We start from the raw sequence: 21758 nt of genomic DNA on the forward strand, positions 1-21758 counted from the left end.
ATGGCTACAGTGCGCAGCGCTTCCAACCGGGCCACGACCGCCCAGCCCCACCGAACTGACGACGAGGCCGAAGGATTTTGGAAATCCATCATCGGAAAGGTCTGACAGAGATAGCCCTAAACCCTGCACTTACAAAGGAAAGCAGGCAAGAGGAAGCCCCCTGCCCCTGCAGCGTGCTGGCACAATACATGCGCGCACACATTTTCACCAGAAATTTGAAAAATCCCCGGTACCTACTGGCCTTTTTGCAAATCCACTGCCTTCTCCCTAACGGACTAAGGCATTGCATACCTGTTAAAACCACGCGGTATGCCCTAAAATGACGACATTTTGTTTTAATTGAAATCAAACATCCTCTTCCATGAGGGAATAAGAAAGTAAACCAAATTTTAATAGGAATCCGCAGAAGTACAGAAGAATATTGTTCTCCCTCCGATATTATCTTCCCATGGAAATCTGAGAACAAATATTTTTGAGGCAATAGATGAAACCTACCATTAGTTAAACTGTACTGAAATCAATGAAGTTATTTCCACAGAAACACAAGAACAAAATTACTAGAAGACTGTACTGGATATATGTTTATTAAACTACACTGCTTATTGTGAACTTCACAATGTACCTACTCCACAATATGTCCTAAACCGGACAGGGCCACACACACTGACTTCTCCCTAGGCTGGCTACACAGAGAGAGCGAACCTTCGGCTACTTCTTGATGAGACCGGACCGTTTTGTGGAAAGAAATGGTTCTGAGCCAACTAAGAGCTGAATGGCTGCTTGACAGGAAAGAGATTGCATAGCTCACAACTGTAATTCTGACAACACACTCAGAACAAGCAAGGTTAACCAAAAATTAGGTTTGGGGTTTTCTTCCCTCCCTGTAGCTTCCTCTCAGGAAAACACAAAAACCTAAGACGTTCCTACCAATCTTGGCCAGTCCATGATATCCACATTTTACACTGTATTCCTGTCACGCACATTTGTCAGTCCTCAGACCTCATATTGCCGTGCAGATCTCTTGTGACAGAAAACACGAGCACAGAATTCGATAGTCATTATGAATTTCTATAGCGACAACGTTTTCCGAAACCACCGACAACGCAGCACTGACTTGTACAACCTCCCCCGATCAGAGCGCGTTGGACTCGCAGCACGCTCTGTTAGACCTGAGGAAGAGGTGTAAAGTCCTCAGCTTAAAAGGCGTGAGGGCCAGGCCTTGACAAATGTTTTATTCTTTGTTATTAAAGAAACACATTGATAAATATACAAGGGAAAACAACACATTTCAACTGGAAAGAAAAAAAAAAAAGAGATAGTATAATGTTAAGAGAAAAAGCTGACAAAGAAACGCCAGCTGTAGAGTGCTGAAGTGTCACAAAGCTTAAAACGAAGCGCCAGAGGTACAGGTGATGGAAGTGGCATGTCCTTGCTCTCCTGAGAGCCGTGTGCGTTTCTCACTGGCTCACAGACTTGCCAGCTGAGATCCAGGGAAGTTTAAAGACCTACTTAGTCCCATCAAAGTCAGCAGTATAAACGTAGAATTTTTTAACCGATGTCTCACAGGACTTGGACACGCTCCTCAGGATGTATCTCGCAGTCTTCTGTTGAAACGAGCGTTGTTGAAGTGGGCAGCTCTTGTGACAAGAGGACAGGGGACAGGACACTCCAAACACTCCTGAGGACATCAGGAAAAGCACTTCAGCCTGCAAAGGCCTAATTTCTTCCTCCAGTTCATCCTCTCAGATCTCTGCCACTGAAGTTTCCAGCAAGGATTTTGAGGTTCTTCTCAGGAAATGTCTCGGTTCCTCTTTCTTCGTCCCCAGCAGTTTTACAATGGGGAAAACTCTCAGTCCTTACTTAAATCTCCCACTCGTTCTAAGGAGAACTGAGCTCTAATAAGAACTTTGATCCAATGACTGCGGGATTTAACTAAAAAAATATTTACCATTTACACAATGTGCTACAGATTCAAGGTTCCTTGCAAATGTGATTTAGCCCACACGTCCTTGTGAAGTAGAAGAGACGTATAAGTATCTATAATTATAAAATAAACCGCAAACTATAGAAAATGTGTTTAACTACATAATTAAGCCGTAAAAATAGTTACTGATGCCACGAAGTCAAGTACCTCAACCAGAGGTCTGTCCCCTTGTTTCCTGAATGAAGCAGAACGTGACAAGGAAGCACAAAGGGATGTGTGTTAGAGGTTGCATGGAAACTATCAGGGGTCTTGTGCTCCATTTTTCCACTTTTTTTTTGAGGAGAGGGGAGAAGCAAACAGTTTAGTGGTTTGGGGGTTCATTCTACCCAATTTATTAAGTTCAACTTTGTTCCACCTGCTTCATCACAGAAACTAACATGGCAGCCCTGGCTCACATCTCTTTAATCTACAAGAGCAGCAGGAGGGAAAATAACTAGACCGTCTTGGCCCAACCGAGTCATCTCGGTTGCCTGCACCTCTTCTCAAGGGCGTGCCGTCACAGATGCGAGGACGCATCCTGGTAGCGTTGGTAGGTCTGGGAGCCTTTCATAAGCCTATTTTTTTCATTCCCACTCCCAGTCTGGTGTTGAGCAAGTCCCTACCTCACAGGATGCCAGCACGGGTTGGGTGGTGGGACTCTGAGGCGTGGCTGAAGAGGCAAGCTTGGTCCTCCACTACGCTCCGTGGTTTCTGAGCTGAGGTTCTGAGGGCAGCGTGGCCCCAGGCACAGAGAATATTCTTGTGCACTTAAGCAGCTGCAAGTGAAGGAAGAGAAATGACAATTTTTTTGCCAGTTTATAATTCACCCAACCTGAATCCTGACACATCTCAAACACTGAGGGTGTTAGACTTTCTCCTGAAAAAAAAAAGCAGTAGTAACTTTTTCACAGGCATGTGTTATGTAGCCTAAAAATACATACCACTACCATCTCTGTCTGCAACAAACACTTCCAAGGTGCTTTTTTTTTTTTTAAGAACTGCTCTGCAATACCTGGACTCGGTTTTGGTGAAGGGTCCCCAGCCACACGCATGCGGCGAGTTTGTGCAGGGTGCAGCTTCAAGAGCGCAGACTGGGTGTCCTGGTATGAGAGTATTTTAAAGAAACTCATCAGGTCTTATATTCTTCTTCCTGACCTTGTGAAAAGCATTGATTTGCTTTTCTATTCTGGTGGTTTAGCACTCAGTATCTGAAACACCATTATAAATAAAGTGAAGTGCAGTATTTTGTGTAATATTTTATAGACGTGTGTGGCCTACAGCCCTCTGCCCATTTTCAGTCTTAAATAGCAAATAAGTGAAGCAGGGGGAAACAACTGCAAGGTGTTATCTCTGGGCAGAACACAGATATGTTCTCCATTCAGTGCCAAAACCACCCAGTTTTTTTAAATTACCTCTCACTACGCATTGCTTAAAGCATATCCAAGCTAAGAAAGGCAACACCCATGGAAGGAATCATTGGCAATAATGCTGTGGTTTCAGCCTCGTTCCTTTAAAAATGACTCACCAGTAAAAAAGCTCAGAAAAGACCTCTGTCTTAATTATTGTCCTGGCCCCAACACGGCTCTTTTTCTCTGCTTGTGCAGGGCCATCACGCGAGGAACTTGCTGAGCAGCAGAGCCTGCACCCTTCTCCCCTGCTCCTGGGCAGTCACCGCTGCGGGGCGAGACGCGGGACGGCGCCCACCGAGCCCCGCGGCGGAGCACAGCCGGGAAAGCCCTGGGAGAGGAAGCCTCTCGCAGAGATGTCGACACGGAGAGCCAGGCAGCGACAGCCATTCCATCAGCGCCGCTCGTGGTGCTGGACAGGAGAGCATCAACACCCTAGCTGCAGCCAGCTTCTTCAGCGCACGTTTTTGACACGGGCATTAATGACTTCATCACATGCCATTTTTTCCAGAGCGTGCACGGAGCGGATCATGCAAACTGCCACGCGGCTGCTTGTTTTGTCACCGTCGTTTGGCGGATGGCTCCAGGACTCGTTAACGGCACCGTACGCAGGCTGTGCATGCCGTGCCGCCAGAATTAGCCATTTCCACATGGGTTCTACCATGGCTTTATCTGCAAATCCGTAGACTATCTGCTGAACAGGTGCACATCCAACTTTTTCACGGGTTTATGATAAGGCCATAGTTTCACGGATTTTTATAGGAATGAAAAAGGGCACAATCGTAGCCCCAAACTGGAACAAAACGCAGTCCAGCACTTTGCTATCCCGCTATTGAAGTCTCCGGACGGTGAAAAACGTCTTTGGAGACACATAGTTGACAGACACATTCCGGAACCTGAAGATGTGGAATTCTGTCCAATGCTCGTACTTGTAAGACCGCTCACCACGTTAACAGAGCACTCCAGCTAACACCGCGTGGTTCCAAATCGCTTCACGTGTCTTCCGAGGTGGTAAAACACGCAACTGCCAGCAGCTCCTCTCGGTCCGCAGCAACATCTGCACTTGCGAATCGTCCACACAAAATTCCGTGGCACGCTGCAAACTGAACATATGGGGACAGTATAAAATACAACGGCTAAAAATCACAAAATAAATAATACTGGGGCCAGTGCAGCAGTTGTGTGATTCCTTTTCCTATTTAATTTAAAAACAAAGCCCCAAAGCCCATTATTAACCGTGGCTTCTGTATTAATTTTCAGTCTGCCAACCTAGCGCGCTCCAGAAAGACAGGGTCTTGCTCCAGAAACCAGCTTCACTTGTGCTGCTATGTGTGAAGTCTTAGGTGTCACCGTGAATTTACATTTTTGTGGTTTATGAATATTTCACTGTTGTGAGGTGAATAATTATATTTACCTCTATTTTCCCTGGAAGTACTGCGTTTTTCTATTACTTCAATACCACCGATGCTTCAGTTATTGCGAATATTAAAAACTTATTTAATTATGACTTGATTAATCCAGAACTAAAACACGGTTGATATTCGAACAGGCCAGGCACAAGTCAGGTGTAATTTACATCCCTAATTATTACATTAACAATTTCTTTTTTTCTGAAACGACATGCCCGGTCTAATCATGACGAAGAGCAGCAGCCGACCAGGAAATGCAGTAAGCGTAAACCAGGTACGCGCTGCACCGAAATAACTGAGCACGACAGACAGAAACGACACCGACGCAGCGCTCAGAAACGAGGAGACGGGGCTGGGACAGCCCTGCGCACCACGCGGGCCCACGATTTCGGAGATCCACCCATCCTCAGGGGGAAACCGTCCCGCAGGAGGGCCTACGAGCCCCTCAACCATGGACGCCCGCCATCAGAGCGACAGCGGCCCCCACGCTCCTCCTCCTCTCCGTACGCGGGGAATGAACGTCGTCCAAACCGGGACTCACGCGGCCCTGTTTTTCCCAGTCTAATCTCTACTAATGGTTCACTTCTTCACTGGTATCTGGAGATCCTGGACGCGTTACTGGGTTAAATAATTAAATAAAGCCTCGTCTCTCCTCTGTGGGCTCACGCTATTTTTCTCTCTATTGATTCACTTTGAAAAAAACAAATCTGCATTTTAAACAATAAGCAATTTGGCACCGGCCCTGTCTTTTCTTTGTACTGCGGATAGCGCTAAGATCATTGCTGGTGCCAAGGGAATAATAACTCACAGATAAAAAAAACTTCAATAATAGAGAGAAATGGCTGTGCTTTGAGCCCTCCCAGTCTGCCGAGTCCCCGGGGTACAGCCGACAAGGAGCCCTCGCCACCAAAATCTTCCCCCTCCCTTGCCGTGCCCCAGGCCCCGCCGCCCGGGGACGAGGACACTGCATACCTTTGCGTCGCCATCAGGCAGGGCCGCTTCGCTCCTCCCTTGTGAGGCGCTCACCCTTGTCCGAGCAGGGTCCCACGCAGCGTCACCCATCTTACACACTTTCACACCACGCGCCAGGTCCCCTCTTCCGAACGTCACGGCTGGGGCAGAAGATGGAGCCCTGGTGGCAGCGGGTGTCCTCCTCTCCTGGGAGAAGATCCGTGTCCTTCTTACCCACAGGCAGGACGCACAACAGCTTCGCAAAGCCACTCTGAAATGGGTGCTTGGTAGCCTGCGGTACAGCCGAAAAAATCCAAAACCACGTAAACTCACGCTCGAGGAAGAGGTACAGAGGCGGGCCTCCTCAGCTCGTATGGAACGCGAGATGGAGTTGTTGCTGGAGGTACCAAAATCGCTGCGGTGTTCAGCACCCGCCGGCAACAGGAGACTCAGCTTGACTTCTGTGAGGGCTGGCGGCTCAGCTGGAAGCGTGGTGAGCAGGCCAGTGCTCTCTCTTGCACGAGAAATGGGGGTGCTGGTGGCTTTGGGGGCTCCAGAGGAGCAGGGCACGGGCAGTTCCGATGGCAGGAACTCCTCCAGCTGCAGAGGGAATCCACCCCTCATCTCAACCGCGTACCTCACACCTGTGTAGCACAGCAGCCCCACCCAGGCAGCCATCTTAGGACCTCCTTCTCACTAGGCCGCACTGGAAGGCGGCCTTGCTCACATCAACGCGAGGGACGCTCCGCGCTGGCAGCCGGCGGGAAGCCAGCTTCTGGAGCACTGCCGATGGGGGACCGGCGCTGACCCGGTGACGTTTCCACAGCGGACAGGGATCGGGTATTTTTCGTGTGGTATGTCCGCAGGCCATGCCCTTCGGAAAGGCCCGTATCTTTTCTGTCCTTTCTGCTTTTCTCTCACCCTTTCACCGTGGGGTACAACCAACCACGTGTCCGTGTCTCTGGGTGTACCGCAGCGCGTGCGTTGCGGAAAAAAGGACACTTCCCAGTGCAGGAGGGGTTCGGAGGGAGGACACAGACATCTCCCCAGTCCCACAACGCGGCCCGAGCACCTTACTCCCCTCTGCTTCCATTTTCAGCACCTTTACTTTTCTACCGCTGCTGGGAGGTCTCCCCTTCCCAGGCCCGGCGGGCCGGCGCGGGTGCGAGAAGGCCTCCCGCTCCCCGCCGAGGGTCCCACCGCCCCCGGGAGCCGTGCGGGGACGGACGCGGGGCCGGCAGCCAGCCCGGCCGCGTTTGTTCTCCCCGTGCCGGGCCCCGCGGCCTGACCCCCACCTGCACGGCCCCCTTCTTTCCCCCTCCACTTCTGCTCAGGGACCGCGCGCTCTGCTCCCCTTTATATATATTTTTTAAAAAATAATAATATTCATACAAACACCCCCCCGCTCAGCGCGGAGGGAGCGTGGGTGGGTGCCCCCGCGGCCCGGCCGCTCTCACGCAGGGCGGACCCGCGGCCGGAGGGAGAGGTTTTGGCGGGGGGGGGGCGGCGAGCCCCTCCATCTTGTTCGCGCCGCGCCGCGCCGCGCCGTCCCGCCCGCCTCCCTCCCTCCCTCCGTCATTGTCTGCGAGCGGCGGCGGCGGCGGCGCTTATAAGGCGGCGGGCATTGCCCGGATGTGAGCGGCTGGCGATGCGGCTGCCCGGGCAGGATGCTATTATCCGCGTCTCCGCGGGGGAGGCCGTGGTGAGGAGGAGGAGGAGGAGGAGGGGGGAGCGGCGCTGTAAACTTGGAACAAGTTTGGGACGGGCGGTTCCGCGCTCGCTCTGGGGGTTTCGCTTTTTTTTTTAAAAAAAAAAAAAAAAAAAAGGAAGGACAGAGGGGAAAGTCCCCGAGCCGCCGCGGCGCTCGCCGTTTGTCAGCCACCGTGTGTTTGTAAAACAATAGAGGGAAAAGTTGTCCGACCTTTTTTTTTTTTTTTTTTTCCCTCTCCTTTCTTCTTCCTTTTTTTTTTTTTAAATTATTTTGGTGGGGGCGCTGGTGGGCGTTGGGTGGTCGGGATCCCCACACCCCAACAAAGCCGGTGCGGGGCGGGCTGCGGGGCGCTGCTCCGCGCTGGCGGAGGGTCACGCGCGCGGGGGGTAATAAAGCACTTTGGCAGAAGATTGCTCTCTTCACTTTTTAATTTTTGGGTTTTTATTATTTTTTTTTTGTTCATTTTCCTTCCCCCCCTTGGAATATTGTGAACATATTTGTGGCCATTTAAGGTAAAGTTACAATTTGCTGTTAGAATAACTTGTCTGTGCCTTTTTTTTTTTTTTTGAATTGTCGATCCCAGTGTGTTATTTAAAAAAAAAAAAAAAAAGAGGTGCGAGTGACTCGGGGTGTAAACGCGAAGTGCGCCGTGGGATGGCTCGCGCGTGGGAATCCGCGTCCACGGCGCGGTTCCACGTGCGGGGGGGCGGACACGCCGAGCGTGGGTGAACTCGCTGCTTTTTATTTCCTACCGGAAAATGGAGCCGGACTGGTTCTTGCGGAGCGTGGCGGGCCTGCAAAGAGCAAAATGTAAAATAAAATAATAAAAAAAGTATAGCGTGCCGGGGGGTGGGGAGGGCTGGCGTCGTCCCCGCAAACTTGAGCGTGGGGCGAATCAAAGGGCTGATTTTTTTTTTTTTTTTTTTTTGCAAAGTTTGCAGCGGTGTAAATCGAAAACCTCGCGCTGGAAATGTAGCTGTAGGCACGTGTGGGAGGGGGTGGGTCGCAAACAAACCCAAACAAAGCAGAATAATAATAAAAATAATTAAAAAAAAAAAAAAAAGGAGTGGATAATGCGAGGGGAAGGGGGGAGAAAAAAAAAAAAAAAATATTGTTCCTCTTGGCAGAGCCGGCGCGTCACGTGCGCGCGCGGCCCCGTATAAACGCGCTTTGCCGTGTGTGTGTGCGCGCGAGCTGGGGAAATTTAAAGTGTAATCCCTGCGAGCGCGGCGCGCGGCAGCCGGCGGCCGGCCGGGAGCTGCAGCTCCGTGCTCGGCGGGTACGGGGGCGGCCGCGCGCCGGGGCAGGGCGGGAACGGCAGCGCGGGAACGGCGCGCGCGGGGCGGGCGGGGGGGGGGGGACCGGGGGAGTGGCGGCGGGCGGGCGGGGGGGGGGGGGAATGCGGGGCGCGGGGCCCGGCCCGGGAGCGGCGGGGCTGCGGCGCTGGGCTCGGCTCGGCTCGGCTCGGCTCCGCGCCCCTTCCCTTCCTCCCTCCCCTCCTCCCGTCCCCTCCCCCCGGGCGCTCGGAGGGAACCGATGACTCCGCACAGGCCCGAGCCGCTGCCGGGTTGTTGTTGTTGTTACCCCCCCTCCCCTCCGCTTCCCCCCCTCCCCGCAAATTAGGAATTGGGGCTAATTGTCACAGGCTGCTCTCCGCTTCACCCCCGCCCCGCGTCCCCTCCGCACCGGCGCCTCCGTAGCCTGCGACTTTGCATCTCTTTTTTTTTTTTATTTTTTTTTTTTTCCTGTTCCCGTTGCCGTTATCGCTATTTGCCGTTTCTGCCTCTAAACGCGACTTTGCGCGGAAGAAGGAGAAGGGAAAAAGTTGGGAGCGGATGGCTGTAGTTTCTTCCCTGGGATCCTCATTCATTCCTCGCTGAACCTCCTGTTGCATAAATGATGCTCGGGGAGCGAGGCTTTTTCTTTTTTTTTCTGCTCCGGATTTGGGTTTAGAGTGGATGTTACCGGGTTCCGATCGCCTCTTTGGAAATACAATATCGCTTTTTTTTTTTTTTTTTTTCCCGTTGTTGTTGTTTTTGCTGCCCCTCCATCTTTTTTTTTTTTTTTTTTTTTTTTCTTTTTTTCTCCCCTCCCTTCTTCTCAACTACCCACCCCCCGACCCCCACCCCCCTGGAAAAATCCGATTGTGTTTCCTGCAAGGCTCGGGACTGGCTTTCTGATTGCGGTTATTTCCATGTTTCTAGGTTTGTGTGATTTTGCTAAAATGCATCACCAACAGCGAATGGCTGCCTTAGGGACGGACAAAGAACTGAGTGATTTACTGGATTTCAGTGCGGTAAGAAACAACGGTGGAAATTAACAACAGCTGTAAAAAAAAAAAATCTCTTCTAGCTGATCTGTTAAACTAAAAAAAAAAAAAAAAAGAGAGAGGAAAAAAAAAAACAAACCAAAAACCAAAACCAACCAAAACAAAACTGTGATCTAACTACATTGGGCAATTTTTAATCAGCAGCTAGAACCGTGGTAAATATCTTTTTGCTTTAAAAAAAAAAATTAGAGTCTTTTTATTATTTCTTATTGTTTGTGATGGGAGATGCAATCGTGTTCACAGCTTATTTTGATGTCTTGGATGTCTAAAATAATTTGTACAAAAAGAGACGCCCCTAAGCCCGAACATTTCTCATCATTAGTTAATAACAATATTTCGCACTTTTATTGTGCTTTACGTTTTATAGCGTCGTTGGCACATGGAACTAATTAATCGCTAATTAGTTGCTTATATTTTCAGTTCTTCCCTTGTTTCATTTTTTGGCACATGGAAAGTGCAAAAGAAATCCATGACTGTCTCAGTTTAAACTTTTCACTGAAATCTCCTATGGCTTCTGCTGTCATTAAAACTGCTCCAGTCTTTGCCGAAGCCCCCCGGCTGGATGTGCTTTTTTTATTTATTTCATTATTTTTTTTTTTAAAGAAAAAAAAAGTACTTTGGTACTTTGTGTCCGAGGGCTGGTTCGGAGGCCAAACGTTAATCCGGACGCGTGCACTTGTCTAATTTTGTCAGGCTCCCCCCTCCCCCTCCCAGCCCCTTCCTTCCTCTCCCCATCCCCTCCCTTCCCCCCAATATGTCAGGAGGAGCTGGCTCTCCCGTTATTTATTTATTTGGGGGGAGACCCGCTTTGCTGGGAGATGCGTGTCTGTTCCTAAAGACCCCGCAAAAAACCCGACGCCCCCCTCCCCTCCCCACCGTGTAAATGGGGCTGCTTCAGGCTGCTGCTGCTCCAGACTTGGCTTTGGAGGAATGGCTTGGGGAAGTTTGGCCAGGAAACGTAGCCTGAGGCAGCTTCGCGGCCCCCTCTTTGCTTGTTGCACTTTTTTCCATTTGTTCCTTTGCTTTTTGCAGGCTCTGACTCAGGGAAGGTGCGTATTATCCACTAGACACGTCGAAGAAGAGAGAAACCAATTAGGGTCGAAATAAATGCTAGGGAGAGAGAGAGGGAGCGAGAGAGAGGGAGGGAGAGGGGGAGAGGGAGAGAGCCTTGCTTCAAATTGCTCTGTGTTAGAGACGAAATGAGAATTTAGGGCAGGTGGCACTTTGCATTCTTATTATTTGGGTTCACATATGACAGGCAAATCCTAAAGCGGGATGGAAATGGACGTTGCTACGTTTATGGCCAAGGTTTCGACCGAAAAAAAAAAACTTTTTTCGCCTTTGTCAGCGTGAGAGTTGGAGAGGGGAACGAGCCCCGCTTCCCAGCTTGGATAACGCTGCTGGGAACCGGGATCGCTCAGACTCTTGGGGAAGGGAATGTTGTTTGGGGAGCTAATGAGCCTAATAAAAATGGGGTGATGGTGGGGGGGGGCTGGAAGGAATAATGACTCGTTTTCAGGTCTGTGGGGGATGATGTTTCGTGGCAGACAAACTATTAACGGAGTTCACAGCGAACGTGGAAGGAACTTTTGACTAACAGTGGACTCGGGAACCTCTTCTTTTCCACTAGTAATGCTCTTTGTTTGTTGTTTTTTTTTTTTTTTTTAGATGTTTTCACCTCCTGTGAGCAGTGGGAAAAATGGACCAACTTCCTTGGCAAGTGGACATTTTACTGGCTCAAGTATGTAAAATTTTTGTTTCGTATGTAGTTAAAATGCTGTTAGTTATTTATCCATGGGCATTACCTTTGTTGTGGTCGCGTTAATCTCTTCTGGGGAGCAGATTCATTCAGATTTGAGCGGAATTATTCCTAAGCGCTGGCTATTATTATTATTATTATTATTGTTATTATTGTTTCTGCAAGACTGGGACATTTTCACAGTATTTCTGTACATTTATGATTTTTTTTTTTAAAAAACCTTAAACTTCCCCTCTGTGTAATTGTTCAAGGTGAACTAGTTTAAACCTTCTTCCTTTTCTTTCTTTAAACTGAGCATTGGAGATTTTTATTTACAATTTCAGATGTTCTCTTTTATACGTGAGAGATGATAATCGAAACATCTTGCGGGAGAATTAATTTTGTGAATAGGAATTGAAGGCTGCTTAAATTAAATAAATAAGTAAGCAAGCATCTGAGTATAAACATCAGCCTCTTCCGGGAAAAGATCTCTCCAGTGTTAGAGCTCAGTGTTTGCTGATGGAATATTTTTTTGGTGAATTAAAATCTTCGGGCTAGTTTCTTTTGCTGGTGGAAGTGAGGGCATTTTCCTTCTAAATATTTTGAAGAGTCCCTGCAGTTTAACTGGAAGATTTGGTTGGTTGTATGTTTGTTTATTTGGCTGTAGTAGGGCAACTTCTGCGTTCCATAAAAACAGGAGTCCTGTTTGATGACAAAAGAAATATCGGAGCTCTTTGCGGCAGAACATATGTGGACAATAATTGTCTGGCAACTCAGGTTTTATACAGAGGCTTTTACGTGCCTGACAAATTAGAAGTAAAAGCAGCGAGGATACTTCCGCGTCTGAAATTCCCTTGCTCCTCTGTTAAGTTGGTTTAAGAGGGTTCCCTGCCTTGCGGGTGCGGTGTTTTGGACAGGACACAAATCCATCTCGGGGTAGAGAGTGGCGGTGTTTTAGAGCAGGGGCAGTTACACATACCAACACACTGTACGTGGTGGTGTTGTACGCAGAGCACTGTTCTAAATCGGATGGTGAATTTGGACAGGTCTTCGCTGCGAACTGCCACTGGATATCTGGATGTAAACGCGTCATTGCCTATAGTTTCGTGTCTGGTATTTGCAGTTTGTACTCAATTAAGGGAACCTCTTCGGTGTTTTCGCTATAGCCATTTTTATTAAATGCACTTGTACGTCAATTAACTTTTTATTTCCGAAGAAGGACTTCCTCGTTTGAAGGTAGTCCGTAAGATAGCTTTTTAAGACACGAGATCAAATGCCGCCTGCAATTATTAAGCACCTGTTTTGTGAATTTTATTCTATCCAGACTTTCAAAACAATAACATGATTTTGTTTTATCCTCACAAGTTCAGTTATGTTACGAATATAGTGACTTGGAGAATTTTGCTGTTAGATTTGAATAACTTTCCAAACCTAATTTGCCTTATATCTCACGAGCTAAAGATTTTAATCCTGTTTTTTTGTCATTTTCTGAATTACATAATTTTAATAACTGATTTAACCGAATACATAACATTGACTATATTTGTTTTCACTGGAGAGAAGCAGAGAGTATTTGTGCCAGACAAATCAATTTGTCATGCTTATATCCAGTCAATGCAGCAACTAGCACTTGGGCTAACAGCAACTGACTGGATAGTTGTGTTTAATAAACGCATCGCAAACATCTTCTATGAAGTCATTTCGATCAGGAGAGTGAGTGCAATCGGGGGGTTATTTTGGTTTTTATTGGCTCTGACTCGGAAAGCGTTGAAGTAACTTTGGCACATCACTTCAGACAGACGAATAATTTAATGAGCTGAAGTAAGTTAGTAACGTGAAGATGCAGGCTGTTTAAAACGCCACCTGAACTCTCCCACGCTGTACCGGCGTGTAAATGCCTGAGTGCACCGGGCTGTGGTGGCGGAGGCTGAAGGACCCTGCGTGATAAAGGGACGTACACTGTGCGTTGGGAGACTGTTTGCACAATGGCACGCAGCACAGGGTACGCTCTTCTAAGGGAAAGTAATTTTAAATTTACTGTATAAATATCTGTTGCTTGGTGATTAGATGGGGAGCTTCGTGGCGAGCAATCGGTGATTTCAGAAAACTTGCCAGAATGTAGGTGTCGGTGAATTGCCCCTCACGGGCACTCGGTGAGAGGGTGGATGCGTGGCCTGAAGACAGAGTTGCGTGAAGGAGGAGCGTGGCTATTGTTTCCCTGGGCTCTTGCTGGCCAGCTCGCTGCGTGCAAGAGAGACTCTTGCTTCTGAAGAATATTTGGTGTGCGGCGTGGTAATGAGCCAGGACGTGGGACATTCGGATGTGATATGGTAGCGCCCAGACAACTCCGTCAAGAGATGTTTTCTGTGACTATGTGGGAGGGTTAAAGATAGCTCCATTAATAACATATGAACAGTTTATTATTCTAATTATATATATGGATAATAAGGAATTTTAGCCATCCGAATGCAGCCTGTTCTCCCTCCTGGACAGATGCCCTTCTGAAGTTTGAGCTGACCTTCTCTTAATGGCCCTCTTTTAAAAAATTATGTTTGCTGAGATGGGGAAGCACAGATGTCATTCCTCTGCATTAACCTGAAACTTCTTTTATGGGGGGGAAGGGAAGGAGAAGAAAAAAAAAAAGACCCCAAAGAGAAGTAATCCCAAGCAGTGAAGTGAAACTAACTGTACTTTAGGAAGTGTGGTAATATTTCATGCTTAAAGTCATCTTAATAGCTTCTTACTCGTCTAATATATGATGCTCTATTGTGATTTGTAACGTGTGAATGAAAATAAAGTAAAGCCACATTTCCTTTTAATCTTTAATTTCACAAACATGGCTTCTTACCATGTTAAGAAATGGTGAGGGCTGCAAGGGAGAAAGGAATGTAACCTGAGCCACAGCCGTGACATTCCCGTGGAGCATTTTTCACATGAAAGGCTTTTGTCAACCCAGTAAAGGACCAGGAGTTTTTGTTTGATGTTTGCAGGTGTTCAGCAGAGAGCACTAAAACAATTCAGCCATGCTGGTTTAGAGACTCTGACCTTAACAGGGAGAATTGGTGAAGACTGAAATTACTTTTAAGAAAACTCCCCTGCAGTTACCTCAAATTTATATTGTATTTGTAAAGTGATTTAATACCTGTTACTTAAATTGAACAATGCACATCCACATCCATTAGAATGAAAGGGGAGGGGTGTTTTACCCCCCCCCCCTTTTTTTTTTTCCCTTTTTTAGGACAGTTGCCAAAACAAAATTAATTTTCCCAGATCTTCTAAAATTTTCTGAATAGTTTACCTTAGCTTCTGCAGTAAAAGCATTTGTTACAATCTAAGTGTGAGCCATTGTAAAACAAGGGGAAGATTTTGGGAATGGATTTTTGAAGCCGGTTTTCAACAATTGTGGGGCGAAAGAATTTGCTAGGTCTGTCACATTTGGCATGTTTCAGTTTTCGAACTGTTAATCAAAGCCCACATCTTCCTGATTATGTTCCATTTCTGCTTCTTCTATTTTAAGTATTTAATTTTACCTAAGTTTTCGAGCATCTGTTACGCGTTGCCTGCTATGTACGTGTTTGAATATTGTGTGGGTGTGGGTAGCAGTAGAAAAACGGAATTCTTATGATTGGCCATTCCTATTGTACAAAAAAAAAAAAAAAAGAGAAATCTAGAATCTTTGCTAGCACAGGCATCAGGGAATAAAGCTAAGTCAGTTTAAAGGTTTTGAACACGTGCTTTTAATTTTGCCGTTAGTTTGATTAGAGCTTGTCCCGCGTTAGAATACCAGCAATTACAAATTACCAATCTTTAACTAGGGAATCACAAACTCAGCTTGGTTTTGAACTCCTTTCCTTATTTTTGATGTGTCTGTGAGTACATTATAACCAAATGTAGTTTTTTAAGTGCAGTTCATTTTTGAAGTGTGGCCGTCTGGGAAGGGTGCATAATTTTGCTGGTTTTGGTGGATCCTCAGAAAAACTGAAGTTAAATACAATCTCTGTCTTGGAAACGCTTTGGTAGCCGCTCAGGTTAGACACATCGCGAGGTGCATGCACGGGTCCCGTTGGCGTCAGTAGGAATAACGCGCTAGGGAAGAATACACCCTTTAGCAGCGAGGATTTTGGAAGAATGTGATTTATTTTGGGGGTTATAATGCAGAATTGCCATTCAAAAGAAAAAAAAATGAGAAATTTCAAGCATGTGGATCAGAAAAGTGCTTTTAGTAACGAAGGAAAAGGAGTGTAGTAGGTACGTAGCTATTGCAATTACATAGGTGGCTCTGAAGGATGGCCCACCTTGGCAATGGCATATGTCAGAAAAGAGAGAAAAATAATGATTGAATTTGGGTGTTGGCTTTGCTTGCGTGTTGCACCACGTTCTCCGTTTGCCAGGCCGCCTTCCAGGTCTGGCGCGCGGAGCATGGCACCTCCGAGCCCCAGACCCGCTGGCCCCTCGCCCGGCCCGGCGAGCCCGCGGCTGGGCCGTGCGATGCTCCTCGCTTGCTTTGCCTCTTGAGAAGGACTCGAGGCTTTAGCTACGTAGATGCACAAAGGCAGCTGCTTCCATATTTCTCATCCCTGGTGTTTCGTAATTATGATTAAGAAGAAGAAGAATGCTAGTTACCTCCCATCCTTCCAGCTATGTTTACTTGCGGAGCGTTCGATCCTCCTCCCCTCCGAGTCCTATTAAAGAGAGTACTGTGGGGGCAGAGGACGACCCACGCTATGGTATTTGAGTTGGCCTGAGACACCATCGTGCATGCTTGGAGGAGCTAAATATTTAGTTACGAAGGAGAGAGGTTACTGCTGAGTTTGTCTCTTGCTCGCGGTGGCAAACTGAGTGTATCCTGCAGAGGACGTTCCAGAGACACAGCCACCTACAGTCACTCATATGTTTAAATCTGGAAGTTAAGGTCCTAGCTTGGCAATTAAAAAAAGAAGAAAAAAAAAAAAAAGCCATGAATCTCCTGATTTCTGATTTTGGGAGGAAACTAGCCTTATTAAATGGAACCGAGCCTGAACAGACACTCTGCAAAAAGGTTGCGTTGGATCTGAGCTAAGAGAATTGTATCTGAAACTGTTCAGTCCTGCCTGCTGGATACTGTAGCTTTGGTAAAATACTTTTTGTCATACTCATTGCATGTCTACCTTGTCGAGGCTCCTGAATATATTTAATAATTCAAAACCCTGCACATTAGCTGTCTGTGAGACTGAAATGCTTGGGGGCCGGATCCAGCCAAATGTCACTTGGAGGAGACATTTGTGCCTGCCATTGCCAAATTTAGCAGTAGCAGCAATAATGCTTTAGCTTATTCAGTGGATCCGAGGTATCTGTGAACAAAGTGTATCTGTTAAGCCAGTGAACTTGGGTCTTGCTTGGAATTAAGTAGGAGCACAAAGCTTAGGTCACGTGTTCAGTAAGGGATGCGGGGGGAAAAAAGGGCATTTGGGAGGGTGCGAGGTACAATTTGGCTTCTTCCCGTTAGATCTGTGCTTAAACCACTCCCAAACTCATATTGATTCTTGTGCTAGGCAAACGCAGCTCCCGTGGACCGAGTTCCCAAGAAACATTAAATAGGCACAAATAAGTGTCAGCCTGTGCGTCTCGTGAGCACCAGCTCACACAAATTTCAATCTTGCACCACTTGCACTTAGTCTTTGGCTTCTGCGGGAAGAACATGTGATTTTATTTATTTATTTATTTATTTATTTCCTCCCATGATTTAAACCATTGCTGAATTTGGAATGGCTTTGATATTTCACTTACCTAGCGAGTGAAAGGATTTAAGCACACGCTTTGAGACCCCAGGAATGTTGCGTATGAACTGCTTTGATGTTTTTTGACGAGATCAGCAAATATCCTTACCGTACTGTTGTAATGTGGAAATCACTTAAATAACAGACGAACAACTAAGTCACATAAGCATATATAAGAGAACTATGTAATGAAAGTTTATGCTGTTAATTGCTTGAATCTCTCTTAAATGCACAGAATCATAGAGCACTAAAAGCTGTCATATAAACAGTTTTGTTTGGGCTTTAAAATTATTCCTTTTTTTTTTTTTTTTTCATCTGCTATGATAAACAAAGTCATTTTGTAAGCTTTACAGATCAAACATTTACTTCTAATGGTAAACTACATTTTATATCTGGGAATTTGTGTCTCTGTAAGGCCCAGGAAAAGAGTAGAGCCCCGGTGGCCCCAGGCCTGTGGTTTTCAGTGTTTGATATCATGATGTTATTTAGATCAGTTCCCATAAGCCAAGCTAACAGATCCGCAGTTGTTTAATAAGGAACAAGGTATGTGTTTGTAATGGTGTAAAGACCTTTTACCAAAATTTTCCCAGATAAACGATACCAAGGAGGTGGACATCATCAAAGTAGAACTAAAAAGAGCTAGGAATTACATTTCAAGAAGTGGAAATTATTTTTTTTATGTCCTGAATTGGAGGCAGCCTATTGTTTTGGAGCTTATGAAATGCAGGCTTACGAAAGTCAGGTGCCTACATCTCCTAGGGCTCCCCATGGCTGGCAGAGGAGAGGTTGCCCCAAGGCGTTTCGGGTCGGCGCTGTGAGTCACTTTCCTGGCGAAGCCTGTTCTCTACCGAAGGACCTAGCCGTTTGCCGAGGTGTAGCTCGCCGCGGCCTGGCTGTCGAAGGCCGGGTGAGACGGATCCCTCCAGCCACATCGCGCTGGCGTTGCTCAGAGAAATTTCTAGTTCGAGTAAGCTCGCTGTGCGGTCATTGGAGAGAAGAGCTGGCAGAGCCTCGGAATGTTTTCCGTGTCCTGCTGAAGATGGAGGCATATAAAATTAATGTACATGGAATCGTATGTGCCATCTGCCAGTGTCTGCGGACAGTCCGTGGAGTTCCTCTTGCACCTCGGAAGACAGGAAGAGTAACAACAGTTAAAAGGAGTCCCTGGAATAATTAAATTTGGTGTTATTTATTCTGTACGATTAACCGCTAAGTAAAAGTCACTACCAGATTTCCTCATCTGCCTTTACGCAGCTGATGCTGCCCATCAGTCTGAGGCAATGAGATGTTGAGGGGCCTCCACTTTTTTTTTTTTTTTCATCTGGGAGGTATCCTGTGCCTCGAGCGATCTAGCTCAAATGCCGAAATCTGCCTCTTGCCATTTCTGCCCTTCAAAGGTTTTTGAACCTGGTGGCTTCAGGGTTTGTGCCAGGGCACAAATCCGCGATCTTTCAACGCCAGCCTGCCAAATTTTCTTCTTTAACCTGTTTGCAGGGAAGGCTTTCTGCCTAGTGCTTCTTGCCAAAGCAGAGGGGTGGCGATGACCAAATTCTTGGATAATTTTTCTAATGCTTTCAAAGGCTGTTGTGTAATTTCTTTTCTTAGCAAAGTTACGGAAATAGGAAAAGTGTTGAGAAAGGTTGGCATATTTACTCTTTCTGCCAAGGTAAACACTAGTGCAGTTGATCTGCATATCAAACAACCGAGCGCATTTGAAAATGCGTTTATCTGGGTGGGTTTCAGAGCGGTGAGAAAGTATTTTGCGCGAAGGTGCGGTAACAGCATTGTTCGCGTGAGAGCTATTGTGACAGGCACCGTTTAACGATGTCTTTCAAGACTACTATTGGTAGTAATGACAATCCGTAGCTGCAGTCTATTGTTGTCTGCGCTGGGTATTGATCTATTTTGGAAACAACGCTTCACGCGCGCTGCTGTATTTGCAGAGTGCTCTTGTGGAATTTGTCTAATCCCCTAAGACTTGATTTGTTGAATACAATGATTTTCTTTTCACCTGGTGAAAAGGCTTTCCGAGGTTAAGACGATGTATCTGGTGCCTTCTGCTCCGCTGTCTCAGCAGGGTGCCGGGGAGAGATGCCGGGCACTGCGCTTGCCTCTTCGGTAGCCACTCGGTCCTCTCCTCGCTGAAAACTGGCTCGCGGTTTCAGCTGGCTTCAGCGCCGCTGGCACCTGGGCTTCAGTTCCTTCACGCAGGGTTTTGTTTTCACTCGAAATCCGCGTCGGTGCGGGGGCTGTACCGCAGAAGTGGGCGCTGACGGCCCTGGCATGGGGGCCCGCGTTGGGCAGGGGCAGAGGAGCCGAGGCTCCCGCGGTCTCCGGCTGCTGGGAGAGGCGAAGTCGCTCTTTCTTCGGGCCCTGTGAGCAATGGCAGGCTGTCACCCGCCGCCTGCGAGGCGGCACGCTGCCGGCAGCCTTCCCAGCGGCTCCGTCCCTTCCTGCCCCTTAGCGCGCTTCCCATTGCCAGCGCCGCCCTTGGCGCCCTGCTTCGTCATACGTGTGTGTGTGTGTGGTGCCCTGCTTCGTCATACGTGTCTACAGCGAGCTGCGGAAGGTGATCTTAGGCCTGATATAGAAGGGGTTCTCCTGTGGTCGGTGCTTCATTCCTAAGAGTGTGGAACCAGGGAGGCTTCAAGCAGGAGATTTTACCTTTGGATTCTTACCGTTAATGGCAGGTCCTTTCAGGCCCGTGGGCTGTTTCTGTGCGTTCCAGCAAACTTTATTTAAAAAAAATAAACAAAAAACTTATGGCGTATTACATTCACTGTGCGGTGATCAGTACCTCTGCCAGGATCGTTTTAGGGGACCAAAAATGGAAAAAAAAATTGAAATAACGGAATTAATTGTTAGGCATGAGTGTAATTCCCAAGAAAATAGGGATTCATTTCTCTTTCTCTTTGTTCTGTAGTATGTAAAAACTGGAGTCTCTCTTGGTGCTGTTTTTCTTGAATAGAAGCCTGTCTTGTTCCTCAAGATTTGGGATTGTCGGGTTAACGTGGCACGATGCGCTTTTTCCTCTGACTGTGCATCCAAATATGACGGGGCTGTTTGATAAATAACCGGTACGAAGGTTTTGTTGTATTAAAAACAGCTAAGTATGACTCCTGATCGGATATCAAGGCTGTAATTGAATCTCAGGGGTTCTGGTACTGTTCATAAAGCATTTGAGTTGTTTTGTGCTCCGTGACGTCAGCCAAAAGCTTGATTGAATTATGTTCCTGTATTGTGGGAGCACCTGCCAGTGCCACTAGACTTACGGGTCCGTCAGCATTTCCATTACAACCCTTTCTGACAAGTTGGTGACTTGGCTCTGAGCGTTTGAACCGGGCTGCAGGCTGGCGTGTAAACTTTCGGGCCGGGAGCCAGTTGTTCCGCAAATACAACAAACCCAAATAAGTTCCCCAAACTCCAGTGGGATGCGCGCTCCTCCTCCCTGTGACTCTTGCCCGTCTCTTTACGAAGGTCTGATGCTGCTCGTATTTGAAATCGCTGCGAGATCTGACAGAGGGGAGGCTGAAGTGTCGGTGTCTAACGAAACTACACAGAAGAGAGTCCGCTCAGTATTTCAGAAACAAAGACGTGCAGGGACGAGGCTGTCTCTGTAATTCCAGTACCACAAGGCTGTCTGGGTGAACTTTCATGCGACAACACCATTTTGGGAGGAACTGTGAGCGCGGTCCATCTCTGCTGGCGGTTCCGCAGGCTGTAGCGTAGGTTTCCTCATTTTTGAGGCACTTCTCGGTAAAGGGAGAAGTGACAGCAGTGAGGCTTGCGTGTACAGTTATAACACCGAAATAACTATTAGATTATTTTTAGCTCCTTATAGATCTGCGTACTTAATTATAGGGACTACACAGAGCAGCTGATCCTGAAACGCAGAGTAAATATTCCGTGCTGTGCCGCTGGAGGTGCGCTGCGTTAGGAATAAACGCTCCTCATCCTTGGGTGACTGCTGTCCGTTTGGCCTCGTAACTGTTAAAATGCTGCAGGTATTTTGAGAGGAGGGCAGGGATGAGACTGCCACGTTGGTGATGAGGCAGATGCACCATCAGACCTCCTGAAAGGAAAGAAAGTGGCCTGATAGCTTGATGAAGCTTTGCAGCCGTGAGACCATCGCAGCGAGTCCTGGGTTGTCCAGGATTCACTGTTTTGCTTAGGATGCGCACAGGGGAGGTGATTTGGACTCTCAAGACTTCACAGTACTGCAAAACCTTGCTCACACGGCGCTTCGCAGAGCGTAAACTGTGCCCACCTGAAATTCAGACAAGCGTTCTGGTGTAGCCTTTCTGAAACGTGCTCCTTTGACCCCGTGTGGTCAGCCCGGGGTTGTGAATGTCCCTGCCACGAGAAATGGTACCCAGTTCTGTGGTATGACTTTGAAATGTTATTTTATTTTTCAGAGCTAGGATACTTTTCCAGTAGTATCTCGAATGTTTGTGGCAGCGGATTGAAGGAGACACGGAAGCAAAGATGTGGAAAA

The 21758-nt window shown here is 47.4% G+C and overlaps 1 protein-coding gene and 1 long non-coding RNA gene across 8 annotated transcripts in view; one reads left to right on the forward strand and one right to left on the reverse strand.

The window, feature by feature from the left end:
- Nucleotides 1-3565, reverse strand: part of LOC147596523 (uncharacterized) — a 50167-nt gene extending 46602 nt beyond the window's left edge. The window contains exons 1-2 of the long non-coding RNA XR_015261364.1: nucleotides 3489-3565; nucleotides 2587-2739 (exon numbers count right to left, since the gene is read on the reverse strand). This is a non-coding gene — a long non-coding RNA (uncharacterized LOC147596523). The remainder of the gene's footprint in view (nucleotides 1-2586; nucleotides 2740-3488) is intronic.
- Nucleotides 3566-8633: 5068 nt separating this feature from the next.
- The window catches only part of TCF4 (transcription factor 4), a 192636-nt gene continuing 179511 nt past the window's right edge, over nucleotides 8634-21758 (forward strand). For 2 of the 7 annotated variants that reach the window (XM_086769694.1, XM_086769693.1), the window contains exons 1-3: nucleotides 8872-9007; nucleotides 9645-9736; nucleotides 11438-11510. In XM_086769694.1, coding sequence (XP_086625820.1) covers nucleotides 8977-9007; nucleotides 9645-9736; nucleotides 11438-11510 — 196 coding nt within the window. In that variant the 5' untranslated portion in view covers nucleotides 8872-8976. Of the gene's footprint in view, nucleotides 8720-8870; nucleotides 9008-9644; nucleotides 9737-11437; nucleotides 11511-21758 lie in introns of those variants that run through there. The other 5 variants (XM_086769698.1, XM_086769699.1, XM_086769696.1 and 2 more) reach the window with 4 other exon arrangements.

Source organism: Chlamydotis macqueenii, chromosome W (assembly GCF_036417535.1).
Source record: "Chlamydotis macqueenii isolate bChlMac1 chromosome W, bChlMac1.mat, whole genome shotgun sequence".
NCBI lineage: Eukaryota > Metazoa > Chordata > Aves > Otidiformes > Otididae > Chlamydotis > Chlamydotis macqueenii.